General features: G+C 43.1%; 1 protein-coding gene across 2 annotated transcripts in view; it reads right to left on the bottom strand.

Moving 5' to 3' along the window:
- KIAA0319L (KIAA0319 like) overlaps positions 1–26,127 on the bottom strand; it is a 54,741-nt gene extending 28,614 nt beyond the window's left edge. The window contains exons 1-3 of one of the 2 annotated variants that reach the window (XM_034754371.1): positions 25,915–26,127; positions 23,255–23,400; positions 4,167–4,891 (exon numbers count right to left, since the gene is read on the bottom strand). In XM_034754371.1, the coding sequence (XP_034610262.1) occupies positions 4,167–4,891; positions 23,255–23,384 (855 nt within the window). In that variant the 5' untranslated portion in view covers positions 23,385–23,400; positions 25,915–26,127. Of the gene's footprint in view, positions 1–4,166; positions 4,892–23,254; positions 23,401–23,681; positions 23,749–25,914 lie in introns of those variants that run through there. The other variant, XM_034754370.1, reaches the window with a different exon arrangement.
- Positions 26,128–26,144: the final 17 nt, after the last annotated feature.

The raw sequence follows: 26,144 nt of genomic DNA, 5'->3' as shown, positions 1-26,144 counted from the left end.
GACGCACACATCTTTCGGAACACCGGCCTGTTCAGGAAGCTGCAAGCAGGGACTTTCTTCCCGGACCAGAAGATCACGGTAGGGGAAGTCGAAATGCCCATTGTGATCCTGGAAGACCCCGCCTACCCCTTAATGCCGTGGCTTATGAAGCCATACATGGAGAACCTAGACAGCAACAAGGAGCGGTTCAACAACAGGCTGAGCAAGTGCAGAATGCTCACTGAGTGTGCTTTTGGCCGTTTAAAGGCCTGCTGGCGCTGCCTCTATGCGAGGCTGGACCTGGCCGATGACAATATACCTATGCATATGGCCACAGGCTGAATGCTCCATAATATTTGTGAAGGGAAGGGTGAAAGGTTCACTCAGGGCTGGACCGCTGAGGCTCAGTGCCTGGAGGCTGAATTTGAACAGCCAGAGACCAGGGCTATTAGAGGGGCGCAGCGCGGGGCCATAAGGATCAGGGATGCCTTGAGGCAGCAATTTGAAGCTGAAAGCCACTAATATTTGTTGCTGTGCTTGGGAGTGCAGTGCTTGTAATGCTAGGAGGTGATTGTGATTGGTGCAAACGATGCACTGTGAAGGTTTAAGAAAATTGCCTGTTGCTTTGCAGGGCTCTGTTTGCTTTCAAACCCAAACAATTATTTTATTAATAAACAACAACCGGAGGAGGGGGGGGGGGAGAGAGAGAGAGAGAAACAAAAAAAGCACATCAGCACTCTAACGGGGGAAGGGAGGGTCCCAGTAGGAGATGGGATCCCGGGAAGATTTGTGTATGTCCAGATATCATATGCAACCTTGTCCTTTGGAGTACAGTGCAGCGGGTTCTGTACTTTAGCAGGGCTAAACTGCAGAGAGCTGGGTACTGGGAATCCACAGGGCTGGACTGTGATGGGGCAGAATGGAATGAAGCAGGTATAGACTGGAGTCAGGAGGTTGATCAGAGCGTGTTGGCGGTGTCTGGGGAGTGCATGGGAAAGAGTTTTGTGACAGCGGCTTTTGGGGAGGGCTGGCACACAACTGCTCAGTTTGCAGTGCTAGTAGTGCCTGGAATGTGTCTGCTTGGCGTTCCATAATCTTTAAGAGTCGTTCCGTGGCTTCGCTCTGGCGCGCTGCATTCTCCTTTTGGTCCCTCTTCTCGCTGTCTCGCCACTCCTTCAATTCTTGTATTTCGTCCGCAGAGTGCATCATGACATCATGCAGAAAGTCTTGTTTAGTTCTTCATGGCCGCTTTCTAATTCTGCACAGCTGTTCAGCCGGCGATAACAGAGAGAGAGGCTGGGCCCCCAAGGTCATATGTGTGAAGCCAAAATGCAACATTTTACAGAAGCAGTATTGTTTGCAACACACAGACCACTGATTCAGTGATTTAAAACACAGTCACTATTCACAGACCTGTCACTAACTGGCTTACCCCAGGCAAACACACATGAGCCACAAGACACCCCAAAATGGTGAGTAACTGCAGGGGCAGGGGAAATCAGTGTTCCAGTACTGTACACTGGGCTCTCTTGGGGAGAGCCAGCATTGGGGGTGGGGCCTTATAATCATTACTGTCCCCACATTTTCCACAGGCTGTGTTCATTATGGAAGATATCTCGCTGCTGAGGGTGAGCAGGGAATCAAGGGAGGGTCTTCTCCAAGACTGGCTTCTGCCCTGGCCCTTATGCGACTCGCCTGTGTGCAGCAATGGTCCCCCTCCCAGTGACGGCAGAGTGGTGCGTGAAAGTTACCCTTAATGGGGCAAGAAACAAACCAGCTCTGCCAAAGAACCTGCGGCAGCGGATTGCCCAGTATCTCCATGAGAATTTTGTGGAGATCTGAGGCAGATTCCTGTGAAGTGAGGGAGTCAATCAACACTCTGTTCCACCGCTCAGACTAGGCATGTGGTGGTACGAGCATCATACAGACAGAAGCCTACTTTCTGCAACCCTCCTGCCCCCAACAACTCGCTTCAGTGAGTCCTAAAATCAAAGTCACTTACTAGGGGCCTCCTCTCCTGTTTGCATTTTGCCACGCTCCGACACTGGCTAGCCTCCTCCGGGGCAGAGAAGTGCTCCTGGCTGCGTGCATCGCTGACCTCCGAGTCAGCCTCTGGGTTCCCCTCCCCCTCCCCATCCAAAGATTTCCTCCTCCTGGCTTGGTCCACTCTCAACTGGCACGCGAGCCACCGAAGTATCCACAGTGGCCTTCGCAGTGGAGGTGGGGTTGCCACCAAGTATCGCGTCCAGCTCTTTGTAGAGCCGGCAGCTCGTGGGCATAGCACTGGAGCGGTGGTTTGCCTCCTGGGCCTTGTGGTAGGCGTTCCGCAGCTCCTTCACTTTGACCCTGCACCGCAGTGTGTCCTGGTCATGGCTCCTTTCTGTCATGCATCGTAACATCTGTCCATAGGTATCATAATTCCTATTGCTGGAGTGCAGCTGGGACTGCACAGCCTCCTCTCTCCAAATGCTGATGAGGTCCAGTAGCTCGGCATTGCTCCAAGCGGGAGATCGCCTGGTACATGGAGCAGGCATGGTCAGCTGTAAAGATGCGCTGAGACCACTGCATGTGTCACTGAGCAAACAGGAAGGGGACTTTCAAAATTCCCAAAGAATTTACGGTGTGGGGCTCCTGGTTGGTCACCTGAGGGCAGGGCAGTAGAGTTCAAACCGATGACCAGGGAGGCGAGAACAGGCATTGTGGGACACCTCCCGGAGGCCAATTGCAGCACTGTAATCAACCAGGGTGTCTACACTGGCACCGCGGCACTGTAGCCCAGGCACAGAAAGCTCTATGCCTCTCATAGGGGTGTTTTTTTACAGCGTTGCAAGTGTGCACTAAGTGGCTTGGCAGTGTATACAGAAACTTGTCAGTGTAGACAAGGCCTGAGAGAGGCAAGAAAAGTTTAAGGTCAGCTGTAGTGAAGTCTCCCCAGAAGTCAGGTGCATATGGAATCGGAGAACGAGATCACTGTTTAAGTCTCAATCTCTTATGAAATGCTAGATGAAAGAAAGATTTCAGGCAGACCAGAAATACTGCAATATTGCAGGAGAGAGAAAAAACAAAGGGAAACTCATGAGTCACTCTTAAGTAGCATGAGGTTCTGGGAGATCAAACCTTTGCAAATGCAAAGTTAAACCACAATGTTGTTTCACACACACCTGGCTCTGGAATTCTCAGTGGTGTCCTTTGGCTCCACTCCACATCCTGCTCTGCAAGCTGGTGGCTGATAACAATCACAGCACTACCTAGCACCATAAGATTTGCATAGCTGGAGTGGAACAGATTCTCTTAATTTTCCAAAGCCAGAATGTAACTACAGGAGAAAGGAGCCCACTGCAATAATCCCAAATCCTTGAAATATGACAGGAGATATTCAAGCAACGTAGCTTCCTAACGTATGATTCACTCTGCAACACCACTCCTATTAGGGACTCTACAATGCCTATGATCAGACCCTTTGCACATATAACAAAGAGCACCTAGTATTTCAAACACATCTATTTCTGTTTAGATCAGACATCTAGAAATACTGTACTGACTTCCTTTTTTTTTTTTTTGGAATAGAAGCCCAAATGATCCTCATTTATCCACTGCTAATGCAAACCCTTATGGACTTCAGAGTATGAATGAGTCTTAAAACAAAAATAAAAATTACGACTTCAGATCAGTTACAGAGCAAAGCTGATCTGAAGATACATGACAAAATAGTATAGGTCTGTAGAGTACTATGCTGAACTGCTCCAGAATTCAACACACTGCTTATAGAAAGCTACTTAATTTATTTTGTGGGTAAACCAGACCTATTATGGGTAACTGACTCCAACACCCACGCACTCCCCTGCCTTTTGCTGGTTACTTCACACCCACCAGACATCTCTCCTCCTTACCTCTCACTTTTATGGTGCATAGTATACGGGACAGGAAGCAGTCTGCCCGTCATCTTTTTTCCAAGAGCCAAAGGGCTAATGAAATCAAATCAAATCCTACCCCAATTCAGAGTCAAACTACTGCCTCGTCTCCCTGCAAAGAGACTGAAAGCACATTTCTGAAGTACCTTCTAAGTGTTCTTAATATGAAGCCTGCATAATAAATGACAACCAGAAGGATGTTCAACTGATGAAAGTTAAGATTGACACTAGCAACAGACAATCCATTCACGTCCCCATTTCGTTCCATACACTTACCCCTAGAGAGCCGCTACCAGCTGGATCACTCAGTCCACTCACACTGTGGCTCTCAGGAGAGGCAGGGCTTTTGTTTTTCTGTTCTCTTGAGTCCGTTCTATTTTGCAGTGAAGTTTTCTCTTGAGTTGCATGGTCACTGGGAACATACACCTCACTCAATGAAGGCCTAGGTTCCGAGTTATCCTTTAGACTAATATTACTCAAGCTGCTCTTAGATGCGCTGTCCAAGGTACTGGCTGGCAGATTTTCAACATTCCCCCTGGTGGGGAGATCTGTTATATCCCTTTTCAGCAAGCCCCTCCGGACATTTGCCAAGTGCTGTTTTTGTGTCAACGGCTCCCGGAAGGACCTTCGCAGTCTCTTTTTGGCTTGGACTGGCGCGCACCAATCCAACAACTTGTGAAGCAGAGTCTCCACCTCGCCGTCACGTTGAGAGCTTAAGGAGTGCTCTGTAGTTTTCGATTTCTTTAGAAACACCAAAATGGAATCTGAGGAGTCAGTCCTGCTTGCCTGACACCGATGGGGAATCATGCAGTTCACCTGGATACACATCTTTTCCAACAGCCAAAAGGCATCACAGCTGGGGCTCTGGCAGCAAGCAGCCTGACATGACTGGGCAGTGTGAAATCCCTCCACAAGCTGTAGCTGGTGATCTCTCCATGATCTCAAATAGCCACCAAACAGGATCTTCTCTGGCTGGCACACGGCTCTATTCCAGTTTGCATCTGGGAAGGAGGCAGAGTGGAAAAGAAAAAGACAATTCAAAATGCTGTAAAGTGACTAACAGTTAATCCTTAACACTTCCAAAGAGTATTCAGAGCACAGGAGTGGGGTCAGAGCAAGAAACCAGAAGGTAGGACTCCTGGGTTCTAGAACTTGCTCTACTGACTGCATATGACCTTAGGCAAGTCACGTCATCTCTGTGCCTCAGTTTCCCTCTCTAAATCCAAATGGCAACTTCCTCAATTCATAGGGTCATCATGAGGTTAAATTCCTTTGCTTGTAACTCTCTGGAAGGTATCACAGAAGGGCAAAGTAATGCTAGGCAGCACATCTAGTTTCTGATAGGAGCTGGAGTTGCCTCAGTGCTCAGTTTGGGCTGGTAAGTCCAGCTCTCTACACCGAGGCCCCTTTTGGATTAAAAAACTCCCACAGCACATAGATACAAATGTTATTGGTCACCAAAAGCATCAGAATCAAGCTTTCCCCCACCAGCTATGGGCTGCACTAACGTAACAGCAAAACCCCGTAGACTGAGCAAAGCTGAGTACATCACTTTTGACAGCTGACGTATAAAAGCAGCTTCTATTATTTTAAGGATCCCTGGGTTTTTAACACCCCACCCATTTGATTTTCTAAAAGACCATTTTACTTAAAAAGTTAGAACTCAGAAGTGGATTTTATAAATCGTCATGTCAGGCAATGTGGTGACAAACCAAGCTGGGGGAATAACCTGGCCAGGCCACTGCTCCATGGAGGATACAGCCATGTTCCAGAGATTCTTGTCAGAATGAGGGAACTTCAACCACAGTAACTAGTGCTGAGTTCTGAGACCTCAGCATAGCACGGGGTAGAAAGAATTGAAATGACCTTTCATTCTCAACCCAATTGATATTTGCTTTGAGTAAGAATGTGGACAGTTGAGTTATGAGAAGCAGTGTGGTCTAGTGGTTAGACCAAAGTCCCGAATCTTGGGTTCCATTCCTGGATCTGCTGTTAACTTGCTGCATAACCTTGGATTCACTGCTCAATCTCTGTGCCTTAATATATGCTTCTGCAAAACAGCATTAGAGTTTACCGAGGTCACAGGTGCATTAAGGCTATAATAATGTTTGTAAAGCACCACATAAGTATTAATAAGATTAATATTCTTTTTTGCATCTCGAAATGAAGACGTACACACTCATGTCCCTCACCTTCTGAGGTGCGTGACCTGTAGCAAACAGATTCAGTTCTGGCAATAGCACAGTAAACATTTTAAACACATGGGGGCTCTTCTGTATCCAGATCTGCCTGCATGCTTATATATGGTACCTCAGTGTATAAGGGCTCTGAAGCCCAAGTCAATGCAAAGTTGCTTTCCTGCTGCAGATACTTTGCATCAAGAATGTTTAGGTTGGCTGACTCCAGCACAAGCCTTGGCTAATGAGATGTTCTAACCTTGTACTGAAGAGACTAAATATTTAAAGTTTAGGTTATCAGCCGCACAATGCACCTTGGGCCACTGAGTTCTTTCCCCGTTGTCAGCCCCATTGAGTCCACTTGACAAGTACAATAGGTGCAAAATATTCAGTCCATCCACTATACCACTTTGCAGTGTGGTGACATCATCAACCATAAGTAACAAGGAGACACTTGCTAAATTCTTCTAATAAAAATAAGCGATACTATATAGCTTCACTTAAAAAAAAAAAGAAAAAAAGAGAAGAAAAAGTTACAGCCAACATGAGAAATAGGTTTAGCTTTACATGATGTATAAAAATGTATTCAGGAGAGGTCATGTGCTTTTGTGGACTCAGAATGGGACTGGAAGCCAGATTCTCAAAGTCCTAATTCTGGCTGTGCCATGACTCTTTCTGTGGTCCGCTTCATTTATCTGTGGCTCAGGTTCCCCACAGGGGAGCTATTACTTGCAGAAATGTTGCAAAATTTACACTTTCACAGAAGCAAACTTTTTAATTTAGAGAGTAAAGGTCTATTCTGATGAACAGGTAAAGACGACATGTTGTCTAGAGGTGCTGATTAATGCTCCATTAGACAAGGCCAAGATGGCGAGAAAATTCCCAGTTATGATTTTATTTGGAAGCAGTTTCTGGATGATTACTGGGAGCAGATGCATTTGTGGTGAATATTACTCCCACACCCCCTCCCTCGCCTCCTCTCCCCCATACATAAGGTAGTTTGGCATTCACGCTGCCTTCTTCCAGGATGTGTATTCTCTTGTAATAAGTGGTTGCCGCTTTATTGCAAGTACATTTGTGTGAAATTTCTATTAAACAAAACCACAGGAATCCCAGATACAAAGTCACATAAAAGAATCACTGCTCCTCATGAGCAAGCGCAGGTTCCACTATCTAAACAAAGTCGCTTGGTAATCCAAGAAGGATGTGGTACGGTTGTGTATCAATTGTTATCAGAGGACGGTCACATTTTCCTGTATGGGAAGGCGGTGACAACAGTTGAGTCAACAACTTAAAAGTCTGCATCTCTTCATGCAGAACAATGATTAAAACTGAAGATTAAAATATCATGGTAGGAGTCAAACATAATATACTAGCCTGGCTAGAAGGCACTTTCTGTTAGAGAATAGTCTATTAGATTTAAACCATCAGGCTCTGCAGTCTACACATACGGATAAATTTATATACGGACCCCCATATGCCGGCTATTCACTTATGACTGAGGATTATGCACAGTTTGCTGCTATGGGGAAAGGACCACATACTTTCAGAAAGCCACCAGCAGCTGAAAAGGTTTAGAGAGCGCATTGTTTGCTGGTAATGTGTATGGATTTCCAGGCTTTGGGATCAGGGTAAAGATTGCCAGGCAACATTCTTTGCTGAACTCTCTAATGTAGGTTGGCATCACATACAGAGGGCCAGAAACTTGTCACGGTCTTGTAACACCAAAGTGCTTCCCTCACCGAAGAGGAAATAGCTTCCTCTAGTGTACCATTTACATCATATAATATTGCTAAACATGGTAAGGGGCTAGCTTTTTATGAAAATGCATCTCAGGGACTCAACGTGCATGTCAATTAACAACAGCGTAGTTAAGGCATGCAAACGGAGAGCCGACAGCCAGCTGAACATATTTGAAGAGAATGGAGAGGAATTATGAAGGGTGATTCAAGGGAGCATAACAAACAGTAATGGAATGAAATTGTGAAAGGGAAAATCAAGTACATCCAGAACAGTTCTGCACATGGGAAGGACCAGACCTCTTGTTGGGATAGCTCAGTGGTTTGAGCATTGGCCTCCTAAACCCAGGGTTGTGAGTTCAATCCTTGAATGGGCCACATAGGGATCTGGGGCAAAATCAGTACTTGGTCCTGCTAGTGAAGGCAGGGGGCTGGACTCAATGACCTTTTGGGGTCCCTTCCAGCTCTATGAGAAAAGAAAGAAAATATACCTAATATTAAAATGGATAATCTACTAGAAAATACAGGATAGGGAACAACCCTACATTGGTCCCTCTCAGCTGTCGTGGCAGAACTTAGTACTGAAGATAACTAAGATTCTGATTTGATACAAAGGAGCTGCAGCAGGTACAACAAAAATAATCCATTTATCCAAGTCCCCGCAGACTTTCACTTGCCTTGAAACAAACATACTGAGCAAAGTTAAAATACAAGTTGCTGCAGACACACCAGTGTTTATCAATTCACATCTAAGCCATGTTGGAATATTTCCAACAGCTGCAGGTGGATACTTTTACTAAGACTTTTATAGGGAGAACAGAAGACTTGTAAGCAGAACTTCAATGTGAGAAACCTGCATTCAGAAGGTCTGATTTGGAAAAAATCCTAAGCAAAGACTCAGACCCCTCCTTGACGCAAAGCAATAAAATAAAGAACATAAGTAGCGTGTGAATCGATACTTGGAATTGCTCGGATATGGGTGGTTCGAGTCGGACTGAGTCATTTTAGCAAAGTCACCCATTGTGCTTCCCTGGGGAGAGGAAAAAAAAAAAAAAAGGAGGTAAGAGAGCCTCAAGGAAGTTGATTAAAACCACTTTGGCTTTAACTAGTGTAGCCCATAGGATTACTTTGCTAGCTATTATATCCTACTAATCCAGCCAGCCGTATCACAGAATATGTTTCTCTTTCTGAATTAATCCATTTCATACATGATTCTTATATTTTATCAGTAGTAATTCCTATGAACTTAGGATGTGTCGAGGCATATGATGCATTTCCTAATAATTATACATAGAATAAGTTTTGCTGAAATGCAAGAAGCCTACCGGCCTGTATCCGGTAAGATCTGCTAAATAACTAAAAGTTTAATCAGTTAAGAATAAGTCAGCATAAAAGCTGGCAATCTTTGGCACAGATAGAAACGGTCCCTGAACTGTGGGGAACCAAAGAGAGGAACTACACACAACACTGAACAGGTTTATCCGGTGTCTGCAACCGGCTAGTAACTGTAGGGTATACCACAAACCTGGAAGTCGCCAGGAAAGCCTAGGTTGGCAGTTTTTGGAGTAAAATAATCCTTATTAATATGTAGAAAGTAAGTGTCATAATCCATTAACCTATAGGATAAGTGTACCCATAAACTTCTTAGGGTACGGAAACAAGATTTAGATATAGTAGGTTGGGCCTGAATTATATAGCGTCAGGATCCTATAAAGTACCATGTAAGGATATCTTAGGGGGCTTTTTCTTCTTTGTTCTCCTATATTCTATAGACTATATTTTTATCTACCTATCATTCTATCTTCTATCATGCTATCAGCTCAGCTTGTGTAGTATAGTATAACTACTCAACATTCCTAACTATTGGGAAAGCCAGAATCATCGTGTTATCGGGCATGCCAGGAGTAAGGCTGGTCTTTCACCTCCTATTACCGGGTCCTCAAGGAAGGGTGAGAGTTTGTTAGGTTAAGGTACTTATAATAGGAATGCTACCACCAGGAGTTTTGGAATTCTTTTACTGCTTTGCAGTCATAAGTTTCATAGCATTATCCTTTTGTTAATCTCGATGAAGTTTTTATCAATTTGGTACTGTCCTCAGTGCAAGCGTTTTTGCCAAGCACCCTGAGAGTCCTCTCCCGACATAGAACTCTCTGAGTTTTAGGACCCTGTAGTCTGAATTGGACAAGAACCTATCAATCTTCTGGTCGGATGCGATCAGTGGCGAGCCATATCAACTAACCCATCAAATTCAGGTCAGCGCTAGGGAAACAAATGAGCAAAGTGGGGAAATGTCTGAGATCTGGAATTTTCATTTTTTTGGGAGACAAGGCCTCCACAAACTGATTTCCACCTCTCTATGTCCTCCTGTTTGGACGATGTACCATTTAGGCTGCAAGGGATCCGCTTTTAACGGGCTACACATTCCATCTTCCCCCTTCCTAACATATTGCTCCTTCCTGACCCGGAACAGCATCAGCACTGTTGTCCCACTCTGCATATGGCTATTCGTAACACCATATCTATGCGGAGGACCCTTGGGAGTGCTGATTCTTCCCTCAATTAGACAGCATGCCTGTCACCACAGTAGCAACATGAAACACTCCTCTTCTCAGCTGGGACAAGGCACCACCTTCTGCATGCTCGCCACCTCTATGGGAAACAGAAGATTTAGACTCAACCTTTGACCCCACGCCGCCACTCAAATTAGCATTAGGAACCAGTATCTGTTTAAGTCCCCGTTGTCTCTCTGTGACTGGTCCACTCATCACTTGGGGCAACATCCCTCTCCAGCAGTGGGCCCAAAGAAATTCATAACTTGGTGATCACAAACTGTAAAGCTTGCCTGCCACCAACAGGTCTCTGAGGCTGTCCCTCTCCCCCTTCACGCAATTTAAAAACAACAAATATTTATTTTGGTAAGGTGAAAAAATTAATATAAAGAATGCATCTGCCTGAGACCTTGTTTTTCACATTTCAGTCTGAAGCATTTTTTTTTTTTAAATAACTAACGTATAACTAGAGGTTTTTGAATGGAAATGACTTGTATCAGCTATGTTTTAAGAAAGCCACCTGCTTAAACCTCGAGGACTCTACAATGTTTAAAGCGGCTTCAGAGGGCAATTATTAAAGCAGGTGGGATTTTCTTCTCCAAGTGGAGTAGATTAATACCTTTTCTTGAGGCTATGCAGCGAGGGGGACAGTCCATCATGGTTTTCATCTCTATTTCACATACAACTCCATTAGTTCAAGCCACACCCAAAACTAACATGAGGTTTGCTACTATCACATAGTTCACCCTGCTTGCGTGTTCTAGTCCTTCCCCCAAGGTTCTTACCCACGAAAGCTTATGCTCCCAATACTTCTGTTAGTCTTAAAGGTGCCACAGGACCCTCTGTTGCTTCCCCCAACCTGTGTCTGCCTTGTCTGATTAGACTGTAAGCTCCTCAGGGCAAGGACCACTTAGTACTCTAATTTGTACGCCACTCAACACTATGGGGCCCCTTTCTTGGTTGTCCCTTAGACACTGCTGTAATAAGCATGATTAAGAATAATTTTATTAAAAAGTCTTTAAAATGTCATTTGTTAAAGAAACTAAACCACAGAGATTTCAACACAAGATTTTGCCAAAAACCAAAAAAAACCGGATGAATTCTAAAATGAGAGGGTACTAGGTACTATACAATATGATAGCTTCTAGTAAGATAGCACTTTTAAAAAAATAACCTATATGAAGACAACTATGAGTATTTACATGTATAAAAGGACACAAATTTATAGCTAAAATTTAGATTTAAATAATACATTCTGCAAAATGAACTAGTAATATCTGCATTACATTTTTTAATTTAATGAAGACAGCTTTCTTGGACGTTAACCTCTCTTAAACAGCAACCAGAAACTTAACCACTGAAGCACTATGAACCACAAAAAGAAAGACTAGAAACCAAATATGAACAAAAGTTTTTTCATTGACCTTCTTGCAGTGAAAACTGAATGGTGAAGATGTGGTATTGGTAATGTGCCCCCCCCCAAAAAAAATCAACTTTCAAATTAAAGTGTTGAATTGTTGTTTAACAAATAAAACAAACAAAAAACCCCTAAATCTTGCAGAGAAGGAAACACAAGGATGATTTAAGAAATCCTAATAAACTATCATCTGTCATTTCTGGCTTTTATTAGGAGTTACCCACTAGCCAAAACTGGTTGTTAGTTTCCCCTTTATAAAGGCAGATAAAAGCCATAGGTGTACATTATAATTGCACATTACAACTAAAAAGTTTGAGAATGAATGGCTGTAAGACTTGTTTGAAAACTATTTATTTAATGGACCCATTTATAGGACTTTTGGATTAAATGAAGTGGCAGTAAATTGGAATATACAGGAAATAACTCAGAGGGTAACAAGAAGTGTGATTCCAGCAGCTAGAGTCACTATAGTAAAGGTTATGTCAGCTTACCCATTATAAACCTCTCATTTCAGAGTGTTCTGTGTCATAAAAAAAATTTGCCTTAGGCTGAGACCTGACTTATGATGTATAAATCACTGGAGCAAAATTTTATCATCAAATTTTGGAGGGGGGAAAAAAGTCAGCTTGACCAATTTTTAGTCTGAGCCGAGGAAAAAGCCTCAGTTTTCTAGTTTCAGGGTTTATTTATTGCAGTTATGTGACTGACTGTACAGGTGATTATTCCACATTGTAAACTACGGTGGTTCTTTCGAGTGTTTTTAAAAAGACAAGTTATTTCATCCTTAGATCAGGTACACACAGCTCGCACAACACACTACTTTGCCTATGAATGTTTTTAGCATGAAAAATTGAAGAGTGCATGCACAGATCAATGGATTAAAGGCTCCCTATCCTCAAAGCTCTGCAGATTAAGGACTCCCTAAAATAGACTAATGGCCTAAGGGATTGTTACAATGCCCCAGAGATAATGGGTCACTGGGAGATTACTTTACAAACCATGTCACTGTGCAAAGACCGACACACCCCAAAAAGCAGGCTCCCTGCCTCTCTGGCAAGGTCCTCTTGACTGCTGGAAACTTTATAACTTCTGTTTCTTTTAATGGATGACAAATTCTGCGTTTTTCCCTAAAATATGAACACAAGAGTGTGAGTTACATATTAATAGTCTAATGATTCTGCTTATTGTGTGCGGCTACTACAGGGATGGACACTTTAGAAATGAGAAACGGTCGTACTGCGTTATACACAGTGATGCTTGTTATAGATGTAACTTAGAGAAGCAGGAAAGTTGCGACAAGCAGAAGGCTACTACTCCATCCTTAACATTGCTTTCAACTTCCCTTAAAAGGGAACGGTTAGAAAATACTTCCTCCTCTCCCCCATGTAAAACGTTCATCCCCCTTCCTTCTCCACTCCAAAGAAAACAAGGGTTCTACATTTGGCAAAGATTTTTCAGGTAGAATGTGTGTGTTTTGAGGCAAGGGAGAAGGAGAGTTCAAGTTTCAGTGCCTCTGTTTCCCTAGCTATGAAATGAAAATAATTCTTATCTACCTTTGTAAAATGCTCTGTGATCCTTGCATGAGAGAGGCAAACAAACACGAAGTGTCATGTGTTTCTTTGTTCTAACTATAATTCCTTGATGCCTTCTGCTGACCTGGGTCATGTTCAAAGCCACAAGTATAGGGAAACCTAAATTCCACATATTGGACAGCCACCAAAGTTACTCGTGTGTGAGAGAATTTTTTTTGGTACTAAAATTTGAAGTTTACCCCTGTCCTGAACTACAGTTTAACTGAGAGGGCTAGTAACCCAGCCTTGCAAAATCACCATGAAAATCTAGCAGCTAGGTACAGAGTCTCCTTTGCAAGCCTTATTCCAATGATAAAGGGAATTATATTTTTCTCAACTGTTCCAAGTAACTGGGTGCATGCAATTTTCCGAAGATGCAGCAACTCTGCAGTTATGATATCAATCATTGAAAGCATCTGGTCACAGTGACCTCCACACAATCTAAACAGGGAATTATAGGTAAACCAAGTGAAGTTAAATTCTGCTCTAAAGATGTTAATGTTTTATTCAAAGGATGTGTTACTCCAAACAAATAGTCCATTCCCCCCCAAATGGTAACTTTAATCTAAAAACAGCCCAACTGAAAGGTGATTTTGTTCTCCAGATGTAGGGAAGAACGAAGAGGCTGTTTTATTTCCAACTTATTTTTAATGTCTTCCCAGCAAATGCAAATTGAAAATAAATGGGCAGCACGACTAGTGAAGGAAAACATCAGACAACAGAATTTGCTCTAAATCTCTTTTGGCAGCAACTCTGGGGTCACCCTCCATTTAGAAGATAGAAAAGGGGAGGGGAAGGTTTCTAACAAAGCAGAGTTCAATTGCTATTTTTAAATGAAACACTGAATAAATGCAACAGAAGGCTAAGTTGACAACAGTACCTTTTAAACCAGCATCATTGTTGTCACACTTTATCAACATAAAGTCCCTTCTCAAAGAGCAAGCAGACCAGCCGCCTGCCTGGGGGAAACATATGACCTCATTACACTTTGAAGTGCTTGGATGGTGATCACACTGACAGGGAATCATGGGAGTCTAGCAAGGGAAATGACCCCGCTGTAACCTGAAGTGTTCGTCACGTTAGAAGGGTGGGAGCATAAAAAAAAAAAATTTTTTTTAATGTGTGGGGGGAGAAGAGGGTGGTGATTGGATGCACATTAAAATCTGAAATTGACAATTCTCAGCTCTCACAAGTTTATTGCGAGCACAAAGCTTTCAGTCCTTTGATTTGTACTACAGAGATTAAAGACTAAAACCATCATTGTGAATATCAAGAGGAATTTTGCCTGTCTTGAGGGCTTTTTTATTTAACTGTGCAAAATACACTTGCTGTTGGAAGCGAAGAATGCTCTCTAATTAAGCCAAAGAACCATTAAGTGAATTGAAAGCAGTGCAGCAATGGATTTTTTCCCTGCCTCTGGAAGACTACACCCCTCCACCACATCCCCTTTGTACATTGCTCACCTGTCCCTATCCTGGGATGATCTTATCCCTAGCTCACTGGGACTTCTGCAGGGGAAAATTTGTGCTTAGGAATTTCAGGCTTTAACCAAAGCCCACTGAAAAAATCCATGGGTATCTGTCCATAGACTCCTGTATGTGCCTGAGCCAAAGCTGAATGAACAGTAGGTGTTTAAAAAAAACAAACATAATAAAAACGGTTCCTGAGAAAACATCTCCCCTGGCAAATCACCCTAAAAAAAAATTACGTTCCTCTAAGAACTCATGGCTGAATCCTAATAAACGTCTCCTAGATACACCAGTGCAATCGCATCAGCATAGATGACCCCAGGGCAATGCATACAGAGCATTTCATTTCTTTTTAATTGGCTGGCACTTGGAAGGTGCAGAAATACAAAGCAGAGAAGACTGCATCTGGTCAAGTTTTAATTTTTTAGAGCTCTACTAATATTCACCTGCACCATATTTTACCTGACATCAGCATCAGGTTACCCAACACAGCTTTCCAACTATTGCACATGGATAATTAAAAACCCAATTTACTCAGCTCATGGAAAGAGCTTGCATTTATGAAACAGTGCATTTACAGTACTCTACACAGTGCAATGGGCATATAGAAATATACTGGGTTTTTAACTATACAATTCTCATGATCTTTGATGAGACTCACAAAACCTATGCACACAAGCAACGTGTCATGTTATAAGATGGGGTTTGTAGAATCATAGAAGTGATCTATTAGATCCTGTCTAGTCCAGCTTCATGTGGCAAATGCAGGATTATTCCCTGCAGGATATTTTCTGGATCTCTCTCCAAAAAGGTCACCTGGTCCTTTAAAATATAAAACGCATTATCCAACAAAGTAAATTGTACAATTAAAAGTCTCTCTCATTAACCCATTTTCTTTTTTGTGGTAGCTCCTGGAAAGAAATGGAGGTGCTAGTAATTTAAAGCAAGCTTTAAATGAAATTAGACTCATTACCCATAGCGCAAAGTTGTCATGACATCTCCGCATGACACACAAATGTACCGGCATCTTTGAGCAAGCTCTGATATTTCGACTGAAAATGGAATTTTAGTATTTTTATGGTAACTACAATAAAGACTTAAAAGCTGAAGCTTTTCCTGAAGTGCACTTAAAACAGACAACATCGGTCTTGAACGGAGAGGGCTGATGGCCAGTTTTTGCGGTTCATTTCAAAAGATCTCAGTGATTTCTTCAGACAGAGTCTCTTGCAAATATTATTAAACCTACACAGCCAATTTAAATTGTGGCATAACAAGTTTTGGACCGTTACTGGAGTTTGATATTGACAGAATTCAATGACCATTTTGTTGTGTAAATGAGTAAAGCCTCACTATAGCATCACTCAGCAGGTGATAACAGTATTGCCAAATTTGAGAAAGTGGAGGAAAGGATAGGAAATGTTTGCATTACCCAGCTGTTTTCAGGCAAAACTGTTCCAGGTAATGCTCGCCTGCCAGTTTCCTTATGCTGATTGCCATGCAAGACTGGGCAGCAGTAGAGGAATACTGGAACATAGGAAGTGCCAGACTGGATCAGACCGGGGGTGCATCTGCCCAGTATCTTATCTCTGACAGTGGCCAGCACTAGCTGCTTCAGAGAAAGAGACAAGAAACCCTGCAGTTTTTCTCCATTCCCCCAATAGTTGGAGGTTGATTTATAGCCTCAGCGTAAGAAATTACATCTGTCATGGTTACAAGATGAACTGTGCCTTATATCACTTTTAGTCCCTCTCAAGTGCACCTCTTAGGTGACAAATTAGGGCTTCCTGCACCTCACTCTGGCAGACCCATGCAGTCCACCCACTCTGGGACTGGGTCTCTGGGCAACAGCCCCAGTTTCCTGACCGTGTTAATGTCACCTGCCCAACTGCATTTGGTATCGGTCAGCCCTTTCACTCCAGGGACGACCTGTGACCAGGGAGTTGATTAAAATGATTCAAAAACAGTGCCTTTGAAACAAAGCATTGTACAAAGATACAAAGCTTGTAGAGCAAAGGGTAAAAACAATAAAAGGCCAATACATCAGGGTCTTCCTTACACCTTGATCTTTCCTTGACAGATTTTGTAAATTCCCCTCAGCCCAGCTAACCCCATCTCTGGCTGGGAGAAAGACTGCCATGCTCACAGCAGGGGCTCTTGCTGTCTCTGTGGGTGTGTCCTCATTGCAGTTAACTTAGGTGACTGGTACCCAGGTTAGCCTAGCCCAGGTACAAGTGTTCCCTCAGCCGAGCCCTATACATGTCACTGTGTCCTCACTGTTTCTGCACTTGCTGTGATGTCTGGGGGCATATGCCAGGGTCCTTTGTGCTGAGACTTCCTAGGACTCTTTCCAAGTCAGTTGTGGGAGAATGTGTCTGGCCTTCGGGGGAATTGTGGAAGGGGCGCTGGAGGACTACCAACACTTGAGTGACTTGGCCTGCGTGCTCACTGCAAAATGGGCAGGTTCCAGCCTGAATTAAAGCGAAGCTCAGGCTCTAGCCCGGGGTCGGCAACCTTTCAGAAGTGCTGTGCCGAGTCTTCATTTAGTCACTCTGATTTAAGGTTCTGCGTGCCAGTCAGACATTTTAACGTTTTTAGAAGGTCTCTTTCTATAAGTCTATAATATAGAACTAAACTATTGTTGTATGTAAAGTAAATAAGGTTTTTAAAATGTTGAAGAAGCTTCATTTAAAATTAAATTCAAATGCAGAGCCCCCCGGACCGGAGGCCAGGACCCGGGCAGTGAGTGCCACTGACAATCAGCTCGCGTGCCGCCTTCGGCACATGTGCCGTAGGTTGCCTACCCCTGCTCTAGCCCCCTCCTCCCCTGTTGGGAAGGGTGCAACGTACCTGCAAACCCAGGATAGAGGTTTCTGTGTGGATGGTGGAGGGAGTCGGGCTAAACTAGGCTCTTACCTGGCTTTTAACTGTGAGTGAAAACAGAACACGTGTTCCCTGGCCTCGCCTGTCTCCAGCTGGGTGCTTGTTAGTAGAGCTGCGGTCCGCGTGCTCAGCGCTGCGTGCTTTTTAGCTTATAGCTTTTTTAGCCTGTGAATTTTCTTATCCATACACCTTGTCTAATCCTTTGTTGGTCCTATTGAGCTCTTGGTCTCAGCAAGATCGCATGGCAATGAAGTCCATAAACTGCCTATGTGCTATGTGAACAAATATTCTTTTGTTTGTTTTTAAATGTGTTGCCTTCCAAATTCATTAGATGCCCCCTAGTTCTTGCATTATATAAATGGGTGCTTCTATTTACCCGGTGTATCTGCTCTATGCCATTCATTATTTGCTATACCTCATTTTTTCCTTCCTCTCTCTGAACAGTCCCAGTCTTTCCAATTTCCCCTCAGAGGGAAGTCATAGAGACTATATCCAGCTGAGCAGGAAATACAGAAACAAAAACAGAAGAAATTTCATGTTGTGGTACAAGAAGAGTTTTAATTGGCCGTATAAAGTCTTAGTACATTGTAGAACAACATTCATGTGTGTATCTGTAGCAGTAGGATTTGGTGGTCAGAACAGAGGACTGGGAATCAGGAGTCCTAGATTCTAATGCTGACTCTGCCAATGGCCTTGGGCAAGTCACAGCTGTTGCTGCCTCAAATAGCCCATCAATAATTACTCTGAAATAGTGCAAGGAAAGGCACTACAGAACAGCCAAGTGTGTATTTTGCTAGCCAAAGAGACAGTCTCAGATTTTAGATGATCTCTAGCAGCGTTTGAGCCTGACCACAGAACTCTTTTGTTAAACTACTTAAACAGTCGTTTATCAAAATTCAACCTCGTGCAACAATGAGTTACTTTGCACTGCTTACACCAAATCTTTGCACACAACATCAAATTCTGTAGGAGGTCTAAGAACATGCAGCGTTTACATGGAACGTCAAGGCCACAAGTTAGAAGTGCACCCTCTGTGCTTTAATGGTTGACATTAGTGAACTCATTGATATAGGCTCTCTCCTGTTTGGGAATACTTGGGCCCTAGCCATTTCTTTGTTAGAGACCTCATTTAGAATCCCCTAAAGGAACGGTCAGTCTGAATGCAATCAGATTACTATCAAAGTCAGTACAGTAAATCAGTAACCAACTAATAGCACTGGTTTAACCAGCTATACTATGGATAGAGCTTTGCGAGATTCTACTCACACCGCCCTGCAATAACTCAAACCTGACCTACAGCATTTTCTGCTACTCCAGTCAAGTGACTACACACAACTGCAATTGCTCTACAGTCCTGACCCACAGCATCCCCTCTACTCCAATCCTGGTTTCTCTTGAATAGGGAATGCCAATCAAGTCAAAGTGCAGTGGTTTGGAGTAATGCATGAGCAGGACCAGTAGAACTAGTTCAAGATTTACTTTTGCTTGCTGGTGCTGAGTCAGCTAAACATTTAATTCAAATGTTCTTGGGATACAATAATGTTAATTGGAACCAATCTGCTGCACACGCAGAAAGATAAGTCCAGAGGAAAACTGTTCAGGTTATCTTGATGTCAACCAAAAATCCACCTCTCACACCTTGCTGTAATTGCACAACTACAACTAGCTACTGTGGCACCATAAAAAGCACCTTATTCAACAATTACATATTGCAACTGTTTAATCATTTCTTAACAATGAGCGGTTGCTTTTTTAATTGCAATAAAATGGAGCTGGAAAGCAAGCAATTGCCTATACACTAGTGTAGAATTGGAAGTTCTCCCTGATGAACAAGGATTAATTTATTCAAAATTTAAGCTTTCAGTCATTTAAAAAAAAAAAAATCTAGTGCTTACGGTTACAAACACAAACTTCCAAATGTCAACCATGGCTACCCTCCAGAGTCTGCAGACAGACAGCTTCAGTACCTCTACTGCTGCTCAGAGCTTTGCCAAGCAGCAATAGCGTAAAATTACTGACTAGTCAGTCAGCCTTAGTGTGAAATTATCAAGAACCATATCAATTTCATACTGCTGCTAGGAAGAGCTGTGAGTGGCAACAGAGGCAGGTATTGGAGTTATTTACTGAGGAGGATAATGCACAAAAAATAAGAGGCTGAGGGGTACGGTAGAGTAGTGAAGACTTTCCCTCACCTCATCAAACAAGCAGAAAGCTCTGGGATTGGGGAGGTGCGGTGGAGGAGAAGGGAGAGAAATTTCTTTTCTCTGATCCACCTGATAGAATAGGGAGAAGATTTACATTTATCATATCCCTAAATAGCTAAAGGCTGGATTTGAAAGATGGAGTCCCCCAAGCAGGCTCCAGAGACAGCAGCCTACTAAAAATCCAAGAACCCTCTACGTTCCCAGTAGCTAAGACAGGCAATAAAACTGGCCTTCTCACCAGGCCATTGCCCTTGGACCTTGCTGGTGGAACGCCCAACTTCATCTTTCATATCTATCTGCTGGTTTTAGTCCTCCAGGGCCCAATTCAGCAAAGCACAGATGCATGTGTTTAAGTGCTGTGCTGAACTGGGGCCACAGTTAGTAGATCTCTGCTAAAGTTACCAAGCCCTGTAATAAATATTTCTTAACTGTTTTAGGTACCAGTGTTTTTATCTTATAAAAATACCAGATAATAGTTAACTCTTTTAGACTTTTTTTGGGGGGGGGGGCCCATTGCCACTAAGCTCTACAATCCTGTGAGGGTATTTAGATAATCAACACATTCAGATTTATCTTCTTACACTGAAGTTCAGGTTAATGATTTAGAGCTTGTCTATATGGAAAAAGTTTGCCAGTTATACCAGTATAGTTATACCAATAACTCATTAGGTGAACACTTATTCCAAAGTGTGTAAATTAAACTGAAAAAATGCACTTTTGTTCCTCAGAAAGTGTGTCACAGCGGGCAGAGTTATATTGGTACAACGCTCAGTTTAAATTCACACCTTAGCTTATACTATTAACACTGTCTCATATAGACACACTCTTATTTACTCCTTAAATGTTGCTATGCTGTACCCGAAGCTCAGAGCAATACAGAATCAACAGCTTTGGGTTCTGAAACTTTATTAAAAACAGGAAACTCCTAACAGGAAAGCCTGAAATGCAACAAAATGCTTCGATCTAGAAATCTCAAACATGAATCTTAAACACACATGCACAAAAACCCATCAAATGAAAAATCCTGCACAAGTAACTAATTTAGTTTTCATTTTCAGGGTTTTGGGAGGCCAAGTCCGAACAGGAAATAAGAACAAAAACCTTTTAACCACAGCTGGAAAGATATTAGAACAAACTATTAAACAATCAATTTATAAACATCTAAAGGATAATAGGGTTATAAGGAATAGCCAGCATGGTCAAGGACAAATACTGTCAAACCAATCTAATTTTCTTCTTTGACAGGGTTACTGGCCTAGCTGATGGGGATAAACTGTAGATGTGACGTTCTTGATTTCCAGCAAGGCTTTTGACACAGTCCCGCATGACAGTCTCATAGGCAGAATAGTGAAATATGATCTAGATAAAATTACTATAAGATTGGTGCACAACTGATTGAAATACCATACTCAAAGAGTAGTTATCAATGGTTTACTATCAAACTGGGAGGGCGTATCTAATGTGGTCCCCCAAGGATCAGTCCTAGGTCAGGTACTGTTCAATATTTTTATTAATGACTTGGATAGTGGAGTGGAGAGTACGCCTATAAAATTCACAGATGACACCAAGCTGGGAGGGACTGCAAGTACTTTGGAGAACAGGATTAATATTCAAAATGACCTTGACAAATTAGAAACTGGTCTGAAATCAACAAAATGAAATTCAATAAAGGTTAAGTGCAAAATATCTCACTTAGGAAGGAAAAAAAAATCAAATGCACAACTACAAAATAGGAATAACTGGCCAGGTGGCAGAGCTGCAGAAAAGGTTCTGGGGGTTATAGTGGTTCACAAATTGAACATGAGCCAACAATGTGATGCAGGTGCAAAAAAAGCTAATATAGTTCTGGGGTGTATTATCAGTACTGTTAGATGTAGGACAAGGAAGGGAATTGTCCTGTTCTACTTGGCAGCTGATGAGACCTCAGCTAGAATACTGGGTCCAATATGGGTGCCACGCTTCAGGAAAGATGTGGACAAACTGAAGAGAGTCCACAGGAGAGAAACAAAAATGATAAAAGGTTTAGAAAACCTGACCTATGAGGAAAGGTTAAAAAAACTGGGCATGTTTACTCTAGAGAAAAGAAGACTGAAGTGGGAGCTGATCACAGTCTTCAAATAAGTTAAGGGCTGTTATAAAGAGGGGAGCGATCTTGTTCTCCCTGTCCACTGAAGGTAGGACAAATAGTAATGGGCTTAATCTGCAGAAAGGGAGCCTTTGGTTAGATTATAGGGAAAACTTTCTAACTACAAGGATAGTTAAGTACTGGAATAGGCTTCCATAGAAGTTGTAGAATGCCCGCCACTGGAGGTTTTTAAGAATAGGCTGGACAAACAACGGTCAGGGATGATCTAGGTATGTTTGGTTCTGCCTTAATACAGGGGGTGGGACCTGATACCCTCTGGAGGTCCCTTCCAAACTTACATTGCTTTGATTCTATAAGTAAATTCAGGTCACTGAATTTATTTACTGTCTTTGTGGAGATTTTAAGCATTACAAGGTTAACCAACTTTTTTGGCTTTCAACCCAGAATCAAATGAAGGGATTCTGCACCGTATCATTTCTCCTCTCTTTTGGAAAAGATTCTTAACTCTGAGCAAGACAGACACACATATGCATATGAGCTAGGTGGAGAACAGAATTTTTTTTTCAGGTTGAAGGAGAATTTTGTTAGTAGCCTGGGAGCTACAGAGAGATTGCTACTGACTACCTTATTTAAAAGATTATCAGGTCAGCAGCACTGTCATCTTAGGCCAGGTCTACACTAGAAAATTAGGTCGGCTTAAATACTTTGGTGAGGGGAGTGAGAAACTCACGCTTCTGAGCAGTGCTGTTAAACTGACCTAAGTCCCCATGTAGACAGTGCTAGTCAATGGAAGAATTCTTACCGTCAACCTAACTACCACATTTTGGGAAGGTGGATTACCTATGCCAAAAGGGAGAACCCTTCCAGTCGATATAGGTAGCGTCTACACTGAAGTGCTGCAGTGGATCAGCTGTGTTGCTGTAGCGTTTTAATTGTAGACAAGCCCTTAGAGTAGTAAAATAGTGCTGTAGAAAGGGTTAGTAAAATCACCATTTTACTACAAAATGTGTTGGTCAGCCTACCTTTCTAACAGCTTAGAGACATACTTTGCTAGACAACCACTTTGCTAGTGGTTAACCCCCTCTTCCTCACAGGTACTTGCGTGTGGGTTGTTTTTGGGGTGGTTGTTTTTTGGCTATTTCACTAGCTAGGATGTCTGGCTGGTAATTAACAGATTTCACACACCCCACCCTTCAAACATTTAAAATGAATCAAGGGGCTAAATCTAGACTGAGGCACAGAAATAGCTCAGCGAGAGAACTGAATACTCACCTGTAGATGAAGAGAGGGCACAGAGGCAGGCACACATGTAGAACAGGTGAAAACTTCCCAGGCAACGTCCTGATAAAATCCAGAAGCTAATGCTGAACTTGGCTTCCAACCTCTTCTCCATGGCCTTCATGGGCAGAACCAGGACTCTATAAACACACAAGAAAGAGAAATCATGCACCAAACAATTTATAGGTGGTTCTTCATGAAGCTGACAAGGTGAAAGCACTAAAGAAGTTGGGGGAGGAAAGGAGCGTTCAATCTTATCTATCATGACTCAGACCAACTGCAGAGAAGTAATTGCCAGTATTATGAGAGATCTGAAATGAAACCAACAGTAGCAGAAAAGCTCTTCGTTTCTTGTGTTTGTACTGCAGTAAGTCAAGAAATTTGGTTTTCCTTCACAAGCCCTTTAGACACCATCACTTACATCTTTGAAGCATGAAAAGCAAAATCCCCAATTGCATCATTATAATCCATTTGATTCTGTGTGCGCACTCTGGAAACTTCCCTTTCGAATCTGCAACATGCAGCTGAAACCCAGCCAGAGCTGCTTGGATAAGACAAACACCAATAAGCCCAGCACATCTGCCAGGCGGGCAGCACAAAATGTCATCACTTGGCTATTTGTGCTGGCTGGTACCAGCCAGAATCAAAGACAGACCAAAGTTCAGCAGCATTGATAAAACAGCCAATTAAAAGCCAATTTTGCTTCTAAGGACACAGATGATGGCACTAATGGTCAAACCAGAAGTTCAATCTTTTTGAATTTCCAGGTCTCACCTGTGCCAAGAACGAGGGCGGCATCAAAACAAAAAACAAGTTATAACTGGAGTTTGACCAGTTTTCCTTCCGATCCCTGACTAGCCTCATTCTCAGACTGAGAATAAGAGTCCAGATGTAACATTACCTAGCTCTGAAGAGATCTGTCACTCAAGTCCTTTCATAACATCATATGTTATCAAAGTCCAAATCAATGGAAGAAACTATCAGATGTATTGCTCAGAAATGTGAATGACATGAAAAGTTAATGATCTAAAATATAATATCAAATATCTACCTTACAAGGCAGAATGTGGGTACTATGACGCTTATGTAGTTTATGTCTGTAAGCCACCTTGAATTCCTCAGATGAGATTCAGTAGTATAATCATCATTATTATAGAACTGAGTATCAGTATGTTCTTAAGGAAATTTCTATAGAATTAGGGAGAGAATTTTGGCCGATAGCAGCAGACAAGAATATGGACAATAGATAATTCTTGTTGATGCCAACATAGTTTATGACAACAACAAAATTTCACAAGGTAACTAATGGGAAAAGGGAGCTGGAGGGAGGGGATTTAACCATTAGGAAGCTAAGAAAGTTTGCAACACTTCTGTCCTGCGTGTTACAAGCACACCAAAACCAAAAATTCCATTTCTGCTGCTGCAGCTTTCTGCATGGATCACGGGACAATGTTTACTTAAAACGTCTTTAGATCGATGAAGATGTGTCATAATCCGGTCTGCAAGCTACGTAGCAGTCTGTTCGTGTACACAGCAATAAAGTGTGTTTGATCAGCATCGTAACAGCAGTGAAATGAGACATTCAGTCTGAGTAATCAGGATTTTTTTTTTTTTAAAGTAACTCGGACAACCTAGTAAACACACTGAATAGATGACCTTTTAAAGTATATATTTTGCTTGTAATTGTATACGTTGCCTTGCATATGTATTTAAAATGTTATGTTTCAGGGAGCGTTTGTAACTGCAACTTATTCTTAACAGATGAAAGAGAAGAATAAAATAAAACATAACACTTTACAAAACATTACCATGTGAGCTTTGTCTGGGCAGTCACACTGGTACACAGATACTGAGTTCAATAATGAAAATACCTACAGTGTCTACTTTCATCTGACAGGCTTTATCCCATTGCTAGGTCTCTTGATTTCTTTTTTCCTTTTACTATGCAATCGTACACAATTTAAGACCAGTACATCCTAAAGTTGTTGTTCAAAATAAAGTAACACACACATTGAATAAAATACACTTCTCCGAATAAGCCTGAAATTATCTCACTTGCAGTGCTTTCTCCCCCACCCCAAACTGAGAAGGGAAACAAAACAAACGTTTGCTCTTTTCCCCTCTCGCCTGCATGCAGCTCTAGATAGCATACCTTCCTGACTCTTAGGAATGCGAAAGCCAGCTTGGCTTTGTACAGGAGAAAATAATTTCCTGAAAAAAATGGAGAGTCAAATGAGAGCTCTGGGGAGCTGATCAGCTGACACTGACACTATTCGTTTGTCCTGGAAAGAGTTAATCTCAGGCACATCCCTTTAGCCGTTTTATTTTGAAGAACACCGACTAAAAAAATAATAATTCAGCGTTCAGCCTGGCAACGCATCCCCGGGGCTAGCGCCCCAGGCGGCCCAGAACCGGTCCGATCAGCGCCCGAGCCGCGCGGAGGCGGCGAGCCCAAGTCCCGCAGCCTTTCTCCCACCGCCAAGTTCCAACTGAAACGGCCCCCAGCCCAACCCGGCCAGCCGGGGGGCGGGAGGGGGCGCCGCGGTGCCGGGGCGGAGGGAGCCCAGCAGCCGCTGCCTGCGGAACTCCCGGCCACTGGCTCTGCGCAGCGCCGAGCACGCGGACCGCGGCTCCCCTTACAAGCGGGTACCTACCACGGGCACATGACCGGGGAGCTCCAGGGGCGGCCCCCGCGCCCTCACCCGCGCCGCTCCCCGCAGGGCAGGGGGGGCTCAGGCCTCCAGCGCCTCTCGCCGGCGGGCCGCGCGGCCTCCTCCCCCGCTTCCATGGGGGGCCCGGGGCCGGGGAGATCCCCGAGGAGCTGGGCGTGCACTGGGCTCCTTCTCTCGGCTTCACTCAGCAGCAGGCGGGGGGGCGGGCACTC

The sequence above is a fragment of the Trachemys scripta genome, chromosome 20 (genome assembly GCF_013100865.1).
Source record: "Trachemys scripta elegans isolate TJP31775 chromosome 20, CAS_Tse_1.0, whole genome shotgun sequence".
Taxonomy (NCBI): domain Eukaryota; kingdom Metazoa; phylum Chordata; order Testudines; family Emydidae; genus Trachemys; species Trachemys scripta.
This window is presented reverse-complemented; position numbering and strand designations above follow the sequence as displayed.